Below are 20,314 nucleotides of genomic sequence, written 5' to 3' on the forward strand. Positions count from 1 at the left end.
AAGACTGATGCTGTTCACTAGGAGTGAATTTCAGGAAAAATAAGAGCGGGTAATTGAAATACATGCTGTATTATTTGCAGGACATAAATGCAAAACATGCCTTAGGAAGCTAAAGTTTAACAAAAGGAAGGCACAGAAATTAGATTGTGCTAATGCCATTCATCCCAAATTGTCATTTGATGCTGGGTAGTAATTTTTCAGAAAGGTTGGGGTGGTCTCTGTGCTCTAGAAATCATTTATTATGCAAAATATGAAACAGAAAACTCAGACAGGTGGTTCTGTTGTCATATCAAATGAAAGGCTGTCAGGATAGCAGGTGGAGTTTGAGGGGAGGATATTTTTCTTTAATCAGAGATAACTGGTGAATGACATATTGAAAATGGACATGTCTTTAGGGGACCATAGGCACAAAGCTTTTCCACACTGCTTCTCATTCGTGATAACGTATAACTTGCTACCCTCCGTGACCCTCGCCTCTGTGCTTGACTGTCTTCAGTCTTTACACATAGTTTGTGTGCATAGGTAAGAGGAGGGAAGTATGTTTTCAAGATAATATAGTTTCTGATTGAAGAAGAGAAAAAATAGTTTAAAGCACCAATGATTCTTTAGACTCAGGTTGAATTTAGGAGTATTGTGAATAATGTTTCAATCTAAGCATGGGGAATTAAGCTGACTTGAAAGAAATGAGATGTGACCTGCTACTTTCCTAAACATCCTCACACATTTCCTGGTTTTGTCTGGGAGTAGACCGTCAGGTCGTGACGATCTATGGAAGATAGCATGTCCCAGAGTGTTGTTTTTTCACTAAGAATTTTGAATCCTACTCATTCATTTATATATTTCTGATGTTTATTTGGTTCTTAGTCTAGGCCGGGCATTGTGTGTGCTAAGAGTTATTGATGTAACGTCGTGTTACTGCTTGATGACCGTCTCCTGTGCTTTTGTATCTAAGAGTAGGGACTGCATGTCTCTGTTGTAATAATGGTCTGGGAGCCTGACAGAGTCAGCAGACAGAAAGTGCTGTATCAAACCGAGAGAAGACACATGTCCAGGGCACGTATTCAGGGTGACACGTAAACATTCTGAATATCCTGTGTTTTACAGCTGTGCTCCACGACAGGGAAGGCTATCACGGAGGCCACTTCATTTGCTAACCACACTTAAGGAAGAATAGAAAATGGAAGGGGAAGGACTAATGAGAAGTTATTGTTTAATGGGTACAGAGTTTACGTTTAGGATGACGAAACATTTTGGGAATACATGGAGGTAGTGGTTACACAGCACTGTGGATGTAACTAGTTCCACATAGCTGTATGTTTAAAAATGCTTAAAAAGGCAATCCTTATGTTATATATATATTTACCACAATAAAAAATAATAGAAAATGGAAGGAAGAGCCTGATTGGAGAAACCTAAGTGTGGCAATTTCAGCTCTCCTTCTAGTGACATTAAAGTCCAGAATATAAATGGGTCTCCTTGCTGAAAAGCTGTAAGCAAGATTTAAATGTCTCATTCTTAGTGCTAGTGAAAGAGGCTGATGATAACTAGCACGTTAGTGAATAATGCTCATGAACAGAAATTACAAATCACTTGTTTTGCAATGAGTCTTGCATTCCTGGATTCTGTGTACCTGCTAACAGCATGTAGAAGGATATCAGTAAGGCCCGCCATCTCTAGATTTAAATAATCACTGGCAACCTGAAAGCTTTCTGTACAATTACATTAGCTGTAATGAAAGGAAAAAAGTGAGAGCCGCATTATTCAAAGAGGATGCCCTGAGATATTATTTTGTGGAGGTCCCAGTGTTTTTCTGTTTCATTTCTTTTTATAAATGAAATGCTGCATTAAAGAGACTCCCTGTCTTCTGTAGACTCTTCTCTCTTGGCCAAAGTGAAATATTTCCTTCACAACGTTTAAGAAGAAAGAGGGTTCATTTAAAATGCAGTGTTTTGTGGCTTCCTGCCCCTTCTCTCCCTGCATTATATTATTTTACTGAAGGCTGCTGAATTTCTTCAAGTTGACATTGATATAAATATGGTTAAGTCCCCTTTATAACTTTACCCCTTCCTAGCTTCTGTTTGCAAATATAAGGCCACATCAGTTACACAATAACCTATAAGATTTCTAAACTTATCAGATGCTTTTACTTTCTCTAGTTTTCTTGACAAAATTCAGTGGTCCAGTGAGAACCACCCTCAATTTGCTTCCAGATGCACAATTTGTAAGACAATTGCACCAGGTTCTAGCAGAGTTCTAGTTAGCGCACTCACCGTTCAGGTTCCTTCTCAGGAAATCACTAGAATCTGTGCATAGAGACAAGACAGAGAAATGCATTTTTAAATTTTGGAGCATATTAACTGGTTCACTGATAAACTCCGATATTCTCAGATATGATTGATAATGCCTTGTCTTAAGACACCCAGTTTTTAAGGGAATTAAACAATGTTGAGGAGACTTAAAATTTAAAAAAAAAAAAAAACTACAAAATAATCTGAGCACTCAGTTGAATAATGTTTCCTTTTTTACGTTACTCTTATAAAGCATGATTTTTCCCTTTATTATCTCGGACTTTTTAAACCTTCTAAGGATGGAGATTTCAAGAATAGCTGTGGGAAGGCCCTTTTTTTGGTGGGCATCTATAAGGTGTTCATGTGAGGTGCTTCAAGATAATTGGAAAATCTATGAATAACCTCTTGGCTTTTCTGTTTTAGGGGTAAGTCTACTCATACCGCATGGCGCCATCCCAGAGGAGAATTCTTGGGAGATTTATATGTCCATCAACCAGGGTGAACCCAGGTGAGAGACAGAGAAAAATGGCATATTAATGACATCCTAAATATGGAATGGAACTTCTGCAGAAAATCTGAACTTATTAAGATAGTGTGGAGGTGTGCAGGTGAGATAGTGAGATTTTCACTCTGTAGAATGAAAACCAGTTGCACAACATGGGCTGGAATGAAAGCATGCATGGCTGTGCATGTCACCGTCACTGGCATCTAAACAGGAGGTACCAAATGGAAAACAGTGAACTGCTAGAAAGGGCCTCTCCATAAACACTGAATGCCTCACCTAGCCTCCCACTCAAAAGAAAAGGGGAAAAAAAAAAAAAAAAAAAAAAAAAACGATACCTGGAGGTGTTAACACTCTGGTGTTAGGCAGTATGCAAATACATTTAAAGATTGACTTGTGACCCTTTTATTGTCAGCAGAAGACCTGCTATTTACAGGCCAAGAGACAATTTCTTAAGCAATTTTGCTCAGTGGAAAAATATGGTCTAAACTTCAATAGCTTTCAGGTATGACAAATTTCGGCAGCATTAAATTCATGTACATGAACAAATACAAATCTTGTCACATCCTCTTTTAATGAAAGTAGTTGGTTATTTTCTTAACGTAACTATAATATTTGTGGAAATGTTACCTTCTTCCACGAGATAACCTAACCCCTCTTTTGAAAGCAATTTTTCTCATAAAGTGGATCTGTATCTCTGGCATTTTTAATCATAACATCTTGGTTATTTTAGAATAAATGTTTTTGTTGTTAGCAAAGAACACATGAAGGAAAAACATTGAAAGGAAAAACAGGCAGAGAAACAGATGGTTTAAACAGATTTTGACAGCTGTTTCCATAAAAGGGCTCGCTGGTGCCCATGGTCTTCGCTCTCTGCTGTACCTGGGAAAAGTGCAAGAACAGGCTCAGCCAGTTGTTGGTGAGACTCAGGATTTGCGTGTAGGCTGTGCTATGTTGGGCTCTCATGTTATTTTCTCAGTCCCATAGAGCTAGAGTATTTACTTGTACACTGAAAAGGTGCTGGCATCTAAATAACTCCACTTGGCAAATAGGGGAAACTGAGTCTTGGAGAGGTTTGCAGAGTTTACTCAAAATCTTAGTTGTCAGGTAAGCAGACCTAAAAATGAAGTTTCTTGGATGGAAATCACTTCTTTGTCATCCCTTTGGTGGATTTACATAAGAAACCATACGTGTTTGTAAATGAGGTCATGGTCAATTACACATGTGCTTTTAGGCGCATCATCCTGCAGAAATCAAGTGTGAGGTAGAATGCAGTCCGTCTCACCTGAGCCACAGCCTCCTGCCAGCCCCCGCCTCTGCATCCCTCCCTTGACTGCAGTCATCCCATGAGCCCGAGTTCCATTCCTTCATCTCAAACCTGTCCCCAGTACCTTCCACTCCATTACCTGAGAACCAGCCTAGGGCTGTTTCACACTGTCCAAGGCACCTGATTTACGACTTACCTCAATCCCTGTCTCTTACGAGAAGCTGACTCTTCTTAAGAGGTCAGAGCTAGAATGTGCCAAAAGGCATCAAATGTACAAGGACATAAATGAAATGGCTCAAAAATACTGGAGAGGAACGATCAATTTTAAAATAAGGAGAGATACTACCTAATAACTTGCCTGAGCCCAGAGGCCTCAAAAGACACGTTGGCCTAATGTGGTCGTCCTGGACCACCTGTGACTTTGTTAGTTGCATGTTAACAAATTTGGTTTATGCATCTGTATCTAAGGTGTGAGTTCATGACTGCTGTCTAGGAAGGTGGACAGAGACAGAAGTAACTTATCCAAGACTTCAGATCTGTGAGTTGTGCATGTTCCTGTCTATTAAACGGAAGAAATGATAAAACTGTAGAAAGCACACATTGCTTTTTAGGTTGCTGATGTTCCTAGATGGTCCCAGATGTTCCTGTCACCCAAGGAATTAGCCAGTCAGTGGGCTGCAGGCCAGTTAGCTTCCTTAGCCATCTTCATTCCCTTTAGTGGCTCCAAACTACTTACAAAACTCTACAAATAGCAAGTGCCTTTCTGCTACTTTTTTTTTTTAAAGCTGGGGTAACTTTTTTCCATCCCTGTGAGGAGGCTACTTGAATCTGAGTTCTTCAGCTTTTAATCTTGCGTTTAATTAGGAAAAAGTCATTGTGTCATCTTTTCTTTGTAATGCCACTTGAAACCCCATTTTCATCTTACACCATACGTCTTTCATCCTGAACTTATGCTGAGGGTAAGGCCCATTTCCTTGCAGTTCGTGGAGGTGCAAGGCACTGCTCTGTGTCTTTCCTCACTGCCTCTGGAGTGGCCACAGTTCTCTCTCTCTGAGCACATAGGTGTGAGAATTGGACTTACCACCTACCCATCACCTCCACATATACGTGACCTACTGTGTTAGAATTTTCCTAACATCCTTATGCTGCATTTTAGTGAAAGTCTGCTCTGTTTTCCTGTTGACAATACATTTCTGTTATCCCTTCCTGAGTTACATCCCCGGTGTAGCAGCGTCATGATTTAGTGGAACTGTAACTGACATAATTCATCCAAATTCTGTACCACATTCCCAGGGACCTGCTGTGTGGAATGAATCAAAGTCACAAAACAACCCTCTGTTTTGAAGTAATCTCACGTGGTTATTCTTTGACATTTTGACGACTTTAAGTGATGTTAATAATCGTATCCCATCTCTCCTGGGAGATCCCACTTGGATTCGTGGTAAGCCTCCCGAAGGACTCTGTGTTTTCCATTAAGAGGAACAACACTTCTTTCCCTCCTTGACATCCCTGCTCTGTGTAGACAACCATCAACCATTTTCAGACTTGAACGACCATCTCAATGAATCTTTTTCAATCTCCTCCAGCAGGCTGGACATTTGGTTGGTTATAATGCTTAGGAAATTATCTCTGTTGACCTTTTGTGCCTATATGTGTATGAGGGTACTTCAAAAAGTTCTCGGAAATATTCATACTGTCTTTTAATTATATTTTTTTTACCAACTTTTTGAAGTACCCTTGTATTCAGTGGTTTGCTGAAAGGAGGCTTTGCATCCTTGGAAAAGTAGTTCTTCCCTTTCTTTTGGTATAATTTGCAAAGCACTCTCACATACATTTGACTCATTTAATCTCCACAGTAATGTTTTAAGGAAGATGATTTTGGAGATTAAAAAAATCTAAAAAGCTGAAGGCTCCTAGAAGCTAAACTACTGCCCGAAGGGCATGTTACCCCATGGCTGAGCTGTGACTTGAACTCAGAATATCTGATTCCAATTCCAGGATGTGTGAACTAAACGAGTGTGCCTCTCCCTGATATAGCAGCCTGTAAGGAAACAGCTTTCTGACACTGCATTCCAAATCATAGCCCTTGGAAAGAGGTGTCCTCTAGAATAGCTCCGTAAGTCTGCTGTAAATTAGGCAAGACAGGACCAAATAGAGCATTTCTTAGAAGACTGTGGGGGTCAATTGTTGTTGTTACATTAAAGAATTGAGAGAAGAAAGGTCACCAACCAGCCTCACTTCAGTGCTTAATCCTGGTAGGAAACATTTGAGCTTGGTGGCTGAGGAGTGTGAGCACTCGGGTGTCGGAGGCCCTGTGTTCAGACCTAAGCTTCACCTCTGTTATTCCTGTCCTTACCTACGCACAAGTATAGGACACTCTCTGGGCCTCTGCTTTTTCATCTGGAAAATAATAGTAGGTACTCACCTTCTAGAGACGTTGTGGAATTGCATGAGACACAACAATACAGTGATACAACAGTCCTGAAGATGATAATATAAGAAAAGAAAACCTAATTGATACATTTATCTATTGATAAAGCATGTTACCTTGTATACACTGATAAAGCATTTTAATCTATACATCAACCATGTAAATAATAATAATACAATCATTCTAATTTTATAGATTTGAAAATTGTTTAGGTTGTGGCAGGACTGGGCACCAAAGCAAGATTTTCTGATTAATAACATATTCATGAGACTACATCACACTCCCCACCTTGTGGCATAATTAGGCGTATTATTCTCATAGACTGCTTGATGAGAGACAGAGACAGGGGTTATGCTTGATCATGGAAATACACCATGAGATGGACACAGAGGGGCCCAGATTTGGGAAGACAGTGATAATGTCGTAATTCAATGTAGTCACACCTGTGGTAGAGGATTTCACAGAAAGTGGTGGAAGAGTAGAGCAGGTCCCTTACTCCATTCTACGGATAGATCTAGAGAAGGGGGGGGGAGAGTGGCTTCCTGCGGGTGTCACATAAGCTGAGTCCTAAAAGATGAGTAGGAATTAGCCAGACCAAAAAAAGGCATAAGAGCTATATATACCTCAGTGGTTTCTACCCCCAGGATACGTTTTCTCATGGATCTTTTACAGCTTTAAAGTCACTCTGATGCCAGAACATTGCCCTGAGCAGCTTCCTTCCAACTCTGCCACAGGCCTTGCCAGGTCCATGCAGTGCCCTGTTCACAAAATAGAGGACACTTAGTGACATCACAGGAACAGGACCCAGAGTGGCCTCACAGAAAGGCAATGGTGTGGAACTGGAGCTGCCAGCAGTATTTGCTGGGGACATGACTTGGGCTCTCCTGGATCAGGGGTGCATAAGCTCCAGGCTAGGAGTGGCCTCCTTTCTTAAAGGCTCCTCTGCAGGGGAGGACTCCAGCATTGATCATTCTCAAAAACCCTGTCTCTTTTCCAAACTTGAACTTGAAAGATTTGCGGACTTTTTTTTTTTTTTTTTGCATTCCCTGAAGAATTTTTTTTGGGGGGGGAATATTTTCATCCTCTCCACTTTAATCAGATTTTGATCTTTTTGTATAAAATTAAATTAAGGTATTCAAACAAGGGGATTAAAAAATTAACAATCTCATTTCAGAGATTCTTCCCACAGATATTATAATAAGAAAATGATACAGATGTAGCACAGTCCTACAGCTCTGTTTTTTGCCACACTCCCCACCCCACGGTTGGAGAGTGGAGAACTGGACCAGAAAATAATTATATGGAGCTTTCTTCTGAGAAGCAATAAAATGAAACCAAAGGCAAACATTTATTTCTTTTTCCAATTACACTGTCATGTGGATATTTCTGACCAAGTGCTTAGACTAGAATTGGAAGTTATGTTGGGGAATTTATAAAAGGACACATATTTTAGAATTTGGGCTCAGCCTAGATAGGACATTTCAACCACTTTTTTCTTTTTTTTATTTTGCTCTCAAATGGTATGGTCTACCCAATGGGTACATTTTGGGGTAAGGATTGTAAAGGTAGAGGGGTAGTGATATGAGACATTATCTTTGTTTAGGGTACCTAGATAGTACATTGTTTTTAATAGCAAAGCAAGGAATAACACCTAATACTAGACTAGGCAGACTGAAAAAGTAGCCCTGGACAATGGAGAAGAGAGGATAGAATTTCTTTCCCAGTAATGGGCTCACAAACACTGCAGCAGAGTGGGCTACTCCTATGGAATAACTCCATGTGGTTTTTGCTCCACAGTGGCCAGAACCACATACAAAAATCAAAATTATAAACACACATATGCACACTTTCTCATTTATTGTGCCAAACAGAGGATGTAAGCCCACAGAAATGTTCTTAGACTATTTGGGAGGACCACATTTCTAAAAGAGTAAAAAGAAAACATGTATATGTTCACCTTTTATCATTGAGATTTAAAGACTGGCCACTGTCCATTCTGTTAATAATAATGGGGTTTTTATTATATGACTCTGTAGTAAACTATTCTTAATGTCAAAGCAGACATTTGAGACCATTCTAACACCTCCCATCCCAGTAAAATTTGAGACTGCATATACTTTTGCTGGGCCTCTGAGGGCCTTGAAGTCTCAGAAGATAAGAAACCCTGCCACCAGGCTATTGCAATTAGTGTAGTGGTCCCCAGTCAAAACCTGCCTCTTGAGCTCTGAACAAGATCACCTGCCTTTGACGCTGCCCTGACACCAGGTGACCAGTCAGGCCATTGCTGCAGGGGAGAAAACCTGACTTAGCCCTTGTAGGTTATATGTGCATGTCTTCTTTTTGTGTTCTCAAGCTTGGAGGACTTACCTGGTAGACTTACCCAGTAGGTGTGTCTCAAGCCATCCCTCAGCTCAGGCAAAAAACATCACACCTTCTCATTGCATAAAAGTTGTGGACTTCTGGAATCATTTTCATGGTTAATATTATATTCTCAGTTCAGCCAGTAATCATTTATTAAGTGTCAAATGTATTTGGTACTGTGTACCAAGAAGAATTTGATACCTTAGATCAGAAGTGGAGAAGGGAGGTTGTGCATATGTAGTAAAATAGTGTTTGGGACCCAGTGGACTTTTTCTGTATTCCTGAAATTGACAAAGCTCAGAGCTGATTTTTTAAAAATGAATCATGGTTTTTCCCAAGATAGCTGACTAAGGAGGTCTGGTGTCAGTCCTCTACACAAAAAGAGACCAAAACAACAGACAGACAAATAAATTTTGACTGGAACGACTGAGGAAATACACCGCAGAATACCAGGAGACTGATGAGATCCTTATGAAGTGCAGGAGACAGGAACAGCACCATAGAGAGCAGATCAGGGCATTCAGCCTCTGCCCCACTACACGGACCAGCTCAGAATAAAGTAGAGAGAAGTTAAGCTGGAAAAGACCCTGATGTTTCTGTTGCCACCACAAATGCCAGCGATCCCTGCCACAAGAGAGTACCCCAGTCTTTTGGGACCCAGGCCCACTCACCCAGACCCAAATTTAAAACACACAGCCCAACTGTCAATATAGAACAGTTCTATAGGAAAGAGTCTCTCCCTTCTAGGAACCACTCCTAAAATTAAAAGAAGCAACGACACCACCAGATGCCCAGACGTGAATGCAAAGATATGAGAAGCATGAAAAAACACGGAAACAACTTCCCCAGAAGACTGCAATTTTCAATACCAGACCCAAAACAAGAAGAAATTGACAAATTATCTGACGAGGAATCCTAAACAGCAATACTAAGGACACTCAACATCATGGATCAAAAACTAGATAGAAATCACAATGATGTCTATAGATAGATAGATAGATAGATAGATAGATAGATAGATAGATAGATAGATAGATAGATAGATAGATAGATAAGTATATATATGATATATATATATATATGATATGTATATATCATATATATATCCAGGACATATATGAGAAATTCACCAAAGAGATAGAAACAATAAAAAAAAAAAAAAAAGAATGAAGCAGAAATCTTGGAACTGAAGAATTCATCTAACAAGGTAAGAAATACGACTGAGAGCATAAACAACAAGCTAGAAAAAGAAGAAAGAATTGCTGAACTAGAAGACAGGTTTTTTTAATTAACCAGTTGGGCCAAAACAAAGAAAAATAATTTTAAAAAGTGGAGAAAACCTACAAGATCTTTCTGATAACCTTAAGCATACAAACATCCATATTATGGGTGTACCAGAAGGGGAAGAGAAAGGAAAAGTCATTGAAAATCTATTTAATGAAACAATAGCCAAAAACTTTCCGATTATTGGGAGAGGTACAGATCTAAGAAGTTCAAAGATCCCCAAACAGATTCAACCCAAAAAGGACCTCCCTGAGATACATTATGGTCAAATTATCAAAAGTCAAAGACAAAGAAAGAATTCTAAAAACAGCAAGAGAAAAGTGTCAAATCTCTATAAGAGAATCCCCATCAGGCTACAGCAGACTTCTCAACAGAAACCCTACAGGCCAGGAGAGTGTGGGATGACACGCTCAAAGGGCTAAAAGAAAAAACTGCCAACCAAGAATACTATACCTGCAAAGCTTTCCTTCAGAAATGAGGGAGAAATAGTATCTTTCTCAGGCAACCAAAAACTTCAGGAATTTACCACCACAAGACCAGCCTTTAAACAAATCCTCAAGGGAGTCTTACATCTAGAATTAAAAGAATGATATATATCACCATAAATACACAGGGAAGAATAAAATCTGCTAATAGATATGCAAATGAGAGAGAGAAAGAAAATGTATCTTATCCCCACAAAAAACATCAAAAGCAGCAAAGATAAACAACAAAAAGGAAAGGAACAAAAGCAATATAAAACAACCATAAAGAAATTAATAAAATGGCAGGAATAAGGCAATACATTTCAATAACAACCCTGAACGTAACTGGATTAACTTCCCCAATTAAAAGATATAGACTGGATGAATGGATTAAAAAACTGGACCCAACTATATGCTGCCTGCAAGAAAGTCACTTCACCAATAAAGACACCCATAGACTAATAGTGAAGGGATGGAAAAAGACATTCTATGCAAATGGAAACCAAAAACAAGCAAGAGTTGTCATACTTAGATTAAAAAAAAGACTTCAAATCAAGAACTATGAAAAAAGACACAGAAGGACATTATATAATGGTAAAACAATCAGTGGAGCAACAAGATATAACAATCATAAATACATATGCAGCCAACACTGGTGCACCCAAATATAGAAAGCAACTGTTATTGGATCTAAGGGGAAAGATAGACCACACCACAGTAATAGTTGAAGACATTAACATGCCACTGTCAGCATTGGACAGATCATCTAAACAATGAATTATCAGGGAAATAATTGGATTTAAACACTTTAGACCAAACGATCTTGACAGACATATGAAAAACATTTCACCCAACAAATTGTAGAATATACATTCTTCTCATCAGTACACAGATCATTCTCCGGAATAGACTATGTTAGGCCACAAATTAAATCTCAACAAATTTTAAAAGATTGAAATCATATCAAGTACATTTTCAGACCACAATGGAATAAAATTAGAAATTAACAAATAAAACTGTGAAAACTATGCAAACACATGAAAATTAAATAACATGCTCCTGAACAACCAATGGATCAAAGGAGAAATAAAGCAGGAAATCAAAAAAATTCCTTGAAACAAATGAAAATACAAGCACAACTTACCAAAACCTAGGGGATACTGCAAAAGCAGTACTAAGAGGGATGTTCATTGCAATAAACGCTTACATCAAAAGAATAGAAAGACTTTAAATAAACAACCTAACATTACACCTCAAAGATATAGAAGAACAAGAACATTCCAGTCCCAAAATTAATAGATGGAAAGAACCGATTAAGATCAGAGGCAGAACTAAATGAAATAGAGACCAAATGAATGATACGAAAAGATCAACGAAGAAAAAAGTTGGTTTTTTGAGAGATAAACAAAAGCCCTTGGCCACAGTGACTAAAAAAAGAAAGAAGACCCAAATAACAAAGATCAGAAATGAAAAAGGAGATGTTGCTTCCAACACCACAGAAATACAAAGAATCATTAGGTACTATTATGAATAACTATATGTCAACAAATTTGAAAATCTGGAAGAAATGGGTAAATTTCTGGACACATGCAAACTACCAAGACTAAACTAAGAGAAATAGAAAACCTGAACAGGTCAGTAACAAGCAATGAGATTGAAGTAGTAATCAGCATCCTCTTGACAAAGAAAAGCTCAGGACCAGATGGTTTTACTGCTGAATTCTACCCAAACCTTTAAAGAAGAATTATACCAATCTTATTCAAACTATACCAAAAAATTGAGACAGAGGCCATTCTCCCATACTCATTCTGTGAGGCCAGCATCACCCTGATACCAAAATCAGACAAAGAACAACAAAAACAAGAAAGCTACAGGCCAATATCCTTGATGAACATAGATGCAAAAATCTTCAACAAAATATTACCAAACAGAATACAGCAGCCATCAAATATATTATACACCATGATCAAGTGAGATTCATCCCACGGATGATTCAACAAACACAAATCAATAAATGTGATGCACCACATCAACAAAATCAGAGACAAAAACCAAATGATTATCTCAATTTATGCAGAAAAAGCACTTGAAAAAATTCAACATTCATTCATGATAAAGACTCTCGACAAATTAGGTATACAAGGAAAGTATCTGACCACAACAAAAGCCATGTATGACAAACCCACCACCAATATCATCCTGAATGGGGAAAAGCTGAAAGCTTATCCTTTAAGAACGGGACAAGACAAGGATGCCCATTCCCACCACTTCTACTGCACATAGTATTGGAAGTAGCAGCCAGAGCAATCAGGCAACAGAAAGAAACAACATCCAGATTGGAAAAGACAAAGTCAGACTGTCCCTATTTGCAGATGACATGATCCTATATATAGAAAAACCTAAAGACTCTAAAATAAAACTCTTAGAGCTGATACACAATTTCAGTAAAGTTGCAGGATACAAAATCAACACCCGAAAATCAGTAATGTTTTTACACTCCAATAACAAACTAGCAGAAAAAGAAATCGAGAAAGCAAGCCCATTTACAGCAGTCACCAAAAAAATAAAACATGTAGGAATCAACTTAACCAAGGAGGAAAGATATCTAAAGCAAGAACTACAAATCACTGCTGGAAGACATTAAAGAGGACAGAAAAAGATGGAAAGACATTCCGTACTCTTGGATTGGAAGAATTAACATTGTGACAATGTCCGTGCTACCCAAAGCAATCTACAGATTCAATGCAATACCCATCAAAATACCAATGACATTCTTCAGAGAAATAGAAAAACAATGATAAAATTCATATAGAACAACAAAAGGACCCTGAATAGCCAAAGCAATCCTGAGCAAAAAATAATAATAAAAGTAAAGCTGGAGGCATTACACTACCTGACTTCAAATTATCCTACAAAGCTATAGTAACCAAGACAGCATGGTGCTGACATAAAAACAGACACATGGACCAATGGAACAGAACAGAGAACCCTGAAATCAACCCACATACCTACAGACAAGTGATCTTCAACAAAGACACCAAAATCATGCATTGGGAAAAGATCAAAAACTTCTGCCAGTGTTGCTGGGAAAACTGGACATCCGTGTGCAAAAAAATGAAATTAGACTCATACATCTCACCATATAGCAAAACCAACTCAACATGGATTAAAGACTTAACTGTAAGACCTGAAACTGTAAAACCCCTAGAAGAAAACACAGGGCAACACTTCAGAATGTAGGACTGGGCAAAGACTTTACGAATAAGACCTCAAAAGCACAGGCAACAAAAGAAAAATAAGCAAATGTGGTTATATCAAACTGGGAAGCTTTTGCACAGCAAACAATCAATAGAGTGAAAATCAAACCTATCAAATAGGAGACAATGTTTGCAAACTATATATCTGACAAGGGATATTAATCCAGATATATATCCAGAATATATAGAGAACTCAAATAATTAGTAAAAAAAACCCAGGTAATCCAATTTAAAAATGGGCTGAATAGACATTTCTCAAAAGAAGATAAATGGCCAAAAAGTATATGAAAAAATGCTCAACATCACTAATCATCAGGGAAATGCAAATCAAAACCACATTGAGATATCATCTCACCCCATTTAGAATATTAACAAAAGACAATAACAAATGCTGTCAAGGACACAAAGAACAGGATTCCCTCCTACACTGTCAGTAGGACTGTAAACTAGCACAGCCATTATGGAAAACAGTATGGAGTTTTCTCAAACAACTACAGATAGATCTGCCATATGATCCGACAGTCCCACTGCTGGATATACACCCAAAGGAATGGAAACGATCATGTCAAAGGGACACCTGTACTCCCGTGTTTATCGCAGCTCTGTTTACAATAGTCAAGGTAAGGAATCAACCTAAATGTCCATTTGTGGACAATTGGGTAAGAAACATGTTATGTATATATACACAATGGAATACTACTCAGCCATTAAAAAAAAATGAAATTCTGCCATTTGCAGCAACATCGATGAGCTTGGGGAAAATTATGTTATGTGAAAGAACCGTGGCTCAGAAAGAGAAATTTCTCATGTCCACACTCATAAGTGTGAGGGGAAGAAAGAACGAACAATCACAACAATGCGTTGAACTTTCAGAAGGAGAGAATAGAATGGTGTTACTTGGGGGGGGGGCGGGTAGCGAGAAATTGCTTAATGGACACAAGTAATGATTATGTTTCGTAATGATGAACATGCTAATTATCCTGATTTGATTATCACGCATTGTACACAGGTATTCATATTCAACTCTATACCCATAAATGTATTTATATCAATTATTTTTCCATTAAAAATGAATCAAATACTCCAACATTCTAATTTCAGAGATTTGTCAGCTATAATGGCAAGACTAGTTTCCACCTCCCCGCAGAACCTGCTGAGAAGTATAATTTCGTCCTGGTGGACAATGCCACTGCCCCACGTGCTCACACACCAGGTCCCCTTCCTCCCTGCTGATGTAAGAGTGGAACTTGAAGAGAGAAAAAGAGAATCTCCTTTTAGAGGGGACAAGTATCAAAAATGGTTATTTTCTGCCCTTTTCAAAGCCAAAAGAGAGGAGCCCGAGAGAAATACTCATACAGTTTGGGTCGTCTGTAGGAAGTAGACACCTTTACATGGTTTTCTCATTGCTTATTAGTCTGTTGACTTGTTCCATGCTACCAGAGGACAGCAGAAAAAGCTCTTAGAAGAGAGGACATGGTGGTAAAGCCAAGGAGAGAGGTGACAAAGAGCACATCAATAATTTCCAGTGCCCAGATTCCCAAGAAGTCAAGAAGATGAGCTCTGGCCGAGAGTTGGGGGCCAGAGAGGGTAAGTGAAATTGAAAACCATGTGTTTGCCTGGGGTCACTGCAGTGTGAGGCAGAAAGGCCCAGACAGGAGGATCGAGATGCTGCCAGCTGGGGACCAGTTGGTGGGTGTGGCTGAAACTCACAAAGTACTACAGGTGCATAGGAGCAACGGTTGGCAATCCAGTCACCTACACCCTCCATCAGTGAGGCCCTTCGGAGTCACCACCCACCTATACTGAGTCCACGATGAATTATCTTTAAAATCTCCTAAGTCATCCAAGAAAAAAGATGGTCACCTTGCCACAGGTAGTTCAGTAAGGGGTGATGTGTGTTTTCCTTCCCCTTCTTTTCTACTGCAGTGCTACAGGGATAAGCTCGTGGAAGAGGGAGCACATGAGGAAACAGACAACCCTCCCTTTTCTCTAGACCAAGCATCTGGAGCCTCATGCGCATAGGTGTGGATGTGCCGCACGTGGGTCCACGGGTACTGGTGGGCACGGGTGGAGTTTTGAATCAGATGTAAGACTAAAGTTTTAAAACAAAGAAAAACTTCGTAAAAATCCAATTCAACTATTTTAATAACTAGATATTACCGAAAAGTTACAGAAACAAAATGCAATGTCGTCAAGAGACCATGCTGCCATGGATGGTCTGCCAAGCACAGTTGTTAGTGATTACTAGGAAAACTAAAACCACTTAATACCTTAATAAATAAAGCCACATAAGCAAACCCAGTTACTTAAATGTGTGATGATATTGCAGTGTGGTCCATGTGGTGACAGGAGGGAAGGGGCAGATCACATCTACAGGCTCAGGGAAGGTCTCAGAGGAAGTGGCAATTGACTTGTGAACTGAGAGACAGAGAGTAAAAGGCATTCCAGTCAAAGGGAACAGTACGTGCAAAGGCACAGAGGTATAAATACCATGACATAGTTTACAAACAGAGCAAACTATGACAGAAAAGGAGACAAGGAATGGGTCTGTAAAAATGACTAGATCATTAGGTGTTGCATGCTACCTAGGGGGAAGTGAAATTTATCTGATGGGCAGGAACTGGTGAGGCTGAAGACTTGGGAGACCCGGTTCACGTTGTAGATGTGTTATCTGGTGCTTCATCTCCACCGCCACTGCCTGAGTTCAAATCATTATACAAGCACTCTTCTTGAGAGCTCACTGAAAATGTCTCATTTTACTTGGCACAATTTAATAGTGTCACTTTTCTCCCTCAAAAGTATCTTAATTTGGACAATAAATTGTAGTCACTCTACTTTTGAGTGTCCTTATTTCTGGTTTTAAACGTTTTAAATCCATTCTCTAATCCTCACATCGCTGTGACTGGGGAGTTTAAAGACACTCGAGGAGGAACTTGGCAGGATCTGGTGTGTGTGCGCGCACGCGTGTGCATGTGTTTGAATGTGGGGTGAAGGAGATGGAGTTGAAGATAATTCCCAGAATTCTGGCTTAAGAAGTGATGATTAATTAGCATAGAGAGATTTGCCAGCTGCAGGGCAGTTGAGAGTTTGTGATAATGGTTGCTCTGGGAGCAACTTTGGATTTCTTTCCAGGGAATAAACACAGCTCTTTGACTTGCAAGAAAAGGGGTAGGAAAAAATTGATTAAGGAATAAATAAAGGGAAAAGTGATATTTTATAACCAAGAACAAAAAATTACTTCTGAATTAAAATCCCACATCCAGCTTTTGGCCAGAGTGTGTGCCAGCAGTCCTACTTACTAGTAAGATGTCATGATATGGGGCACAGAATATGCTTTCCTAGTCAAGGAGAAATCTTCCGCCTGCCTTTGTTTTCTTTGCCCTCCTGAGTAAGAACCTGCCAAACCTGGAGCTCATTGAAGTGAACTGATAACATATGTACCTTGTCAGGATAATAGTGCAGATCTGGGCAGCGGTATTGCATCAGGAATAGAGTTATTGGAAATGAGATGAGATGGGAGAGTGCAGGGAGCACGGGGATCCAGAAGGCTTGGCTTCCAGTCCCCTTTGCCACCAGCCTATGAGACCTTGAGCAAATCATTCTAACCTAGGCCTCAGTTAGTGATCTATACATTTTGTATATTATTAACTGTGTTTCAGGATTTGGTGAGGACAGTAAAATGATTTTATATGTGAGAAGTCCAGTGCAACTATAGTGTCAATTAAAGGCTATATTATGACATCATTTAATCCATCCTTTAATTTTTTAAGTTACATAGGTCACAAGAGCTCTCTGAAGTGCATGGAGTCTGTCTTAGCTCTGTCCTGTGGGTATGGGGTTCTTCCCTTCTCACTGCTGCCACGTTCCTAAACTCAGAGTAGAGATGAATTCAGTTACAGCAAACATGAACAGTTCCCTTTAAAATGAAGAGCCTTATGAAGACACAAAGGTCTCCCTGCATGAATTCCTTTGAGTCTACCTCTGTTTCTCGTAACAGTCTGGTCTATGATTTATACTCTAAAGGAATACTGTGCGAGTCCAAACAGTGGAGTCCAGGTGGGCTGGCGTTTAGATTAGGAGATCAGTGACTGGTGAGGCAGGGCAGGTGACTTGTGCCACCGTGAACAAGCTTTGTCTCTGTCCATTTTGCCAGGTGTTTCTTGCTAGATACTGATGGATAGAAATGAATGGATTGTCCCTGTCATCATTTTTGTCAGTGGTCAGTCACGAGTTTGATTCTAGTTTGATGCTTTAAGTGAGATTTAGAAATTTTTATTTGAAGAATCAAATTGAAAACATATACCTGTCGTTTTTAAGAGATCTGGCATTAATTAACACTATAACAGGCGTAGGGAACTGCTAAGGAAAATTGCTTCCTAAGGAAATAAAAAAGAGGCGGAGGGCTCTTTGTGCTCGTGCAAGGGGAGTAAATTGCTGCCATTTGGAAAACACATTAACTCTTTCAGGCTACCGCTACCATGCAGTGTAATAAAAAGGGCAATTTATCAAATGGTGTCTTAATGGCCTTAGAAGGGTTAATGTGCCTTTAGCTGAAGATTATTCTCTTTTCCCCAGTAAAATCACAATGGTTTCTTTACAAAGTCATTTAGGTTACAATATAATGCCATTACCCCCAAAAGTGAGGCGAGGAAGAAAGAGAGAAAGAGGGACAGGAAAAAAGGATTCCTAACGTTGTCCTTTTAGGACTTGCTTTTTATGGAAAGGAGCATTTCCCCGTCCCATGCTGGTCACCATCCCTTATACCTCATGCCCCCTCGGTCTACAAATACACACACATAAATAAAAATTGCCGTCATCTTAATCAACGTTCATTTGAAGCCCATGTGAGCTCACAATGTGGAGTGGTTAGAGTGGTCCAGAGGAGTGTTTAATTAAGGATCCTATTGAAGAGATTACAATGGTCTGTGAATGTTGTTAATAGATCTGAATGGAAGATGTACCTTAATTCAATAAGGAGAAAGTCAGTAGTTCATGAGTTTGATTGCACATTGTAAGACAGCATCACATACTGTAATTATTTTTATTTGTTTGTGCCATCTCTTTTATTGCCCATGCTAGAAGTAGAAATGACCTGCCCTATGAAGATATTTAGTATACATCATTATCTCCTCTTTACCTAGATACAGCCTAATAAAAATGCCAGGAGACACCAGCCCACACTGAGGCTGCCTCCATGTTTTCTAAGACAATCTACACAGCTCTTTGAAAACCTGGACAGCCAACCTCTCTTGGTTAAGCCCGTTAAGATAAACCGTAACTTCCCAGGACTCCATAAAGTTATATGCAGATATGGAGCTTAACTCTGGAAATTAGGGTGGGATAGAACAATGCAGATAACCCAATGAGGAACAGCCACCTTGGTCAGATTGTGTGGTGTCTGGGAGACAATGGTGGCTCAGGTCACGGTAGGAGAGGGGACATGAAAAGCACGGAGTAGGCAGAGGAATGGCTCTCAAACATGTCCACATCCTAATGTCTGGAACCTGTGAATACATTACCTTACATGGCCAAGGGGACTTCTCATGTGTAATTAAGGTTAAAGACCTTGAGAAAGAGAGATTGTCCTGGATTACCCGGGTGGGCCTACTGTAAGGATCCTTATAAGAGGAAAACAGTGTCAGAGTCAGAGATTTGAAGATGGGGGAATGGGCCTTCAGCCAAGGAGTGCAGGTGTCCTCTAGAAGCTGGAAAAGGCGAGGAAATGGATTCTCCCCCAGAGCCTCCGGAAGGATCACAGACCTGCTGACACCTTAATTTTAGCCTGTGAGACCTAACCTACAGAACTGTTAAGATCGTAAATCTGTGTTGTTTTGAGCCCGTAAGTCTGTGCTATAACAGTTAACAGGAACGTAATACAAGCCTCTATTTTGACCACTCTGTGTACCTCAAGGCTTTGCTTTCTGAGGCTTTCTCCAGTGTCTATGAATACAACCTTAACAATTCTCATGCCAACCTCTTACCCTAAAGTCCCAGGTTTGGAGAATAGGAGGGGTCTTCAGAAATTCATAGAAAGATTTTAAGTATCTTTCAATTCCATTTTTCCATGAACTTTTTGAAGTGCCCTTGTAAGTCCCAGGGAACATATCTCTTCTACTTCCCACGCCTCACCTCAGCACCCTCCCTCCCCGCAAACCACCACTAACAGGCCAGTAGATTCCGGCGCCTGCTCTGCCTCCCGAAGATGACTTTGGCCACGTCACTGCACCCCTTGCCAAGCATCTGAACGATGAAGGTGTTGGGCCTGATGACTCCTAGGTCCTTCCCCAGCCTAAAACGGATTCAGATTCCTCCAGGGAAGGCCATTACCCCCATTCAAAATGTAAATGGGGAAAGAAGAAGTAGATGCAAAAAACCACGCAGAGATCCGCTTTCTCTCTCCCCCTCACTGTCTGTCACTGCAGGGCACTTTCGGTGAGCCGTCACTTCAGATTTCCTAAAA

General features: G+C 39.8%; 1 protein-coding gene across 2 annotated transcripts in view; it reads left to right on the forward strand.

Annotated features, from left to right (window-relative positions):
• UNC5D (unc-5 netrin receptor D) overlaps positions 1-20,314 on the forward strand; it is a 534,662-nt gene that overhangs the window by 469,501 nt on the left and 44,847 nt on the right. For both annotated transcript variants that reach the window (XM_063077218.1, XM_063077219.1), the window contains one exon: positions 2,712-2,796. In XM_063077218.1, the coding sequence (XP_062933288.1) occupies positions 2,712-2,796 (85 nt within the window). The remainder of the gene's footprint in view (positions 1-2,711; positions 2,797-20,314) is intronic.

Source organism: Cynocephalus volans, chromosome 13 (assembly GCF_027409185.1).
Source record: "Cynocephalus volans isolate mCynVol1 chromosome 13, mCynVol1.pri, whole genome shotgun sequence".
Lineage (NCBI taxonomy): Eukaryota > Metazoa > Chordata > Mammalia > Dermoptera > Cynocephalidae > Cynocephalus > Cynocephalus volans.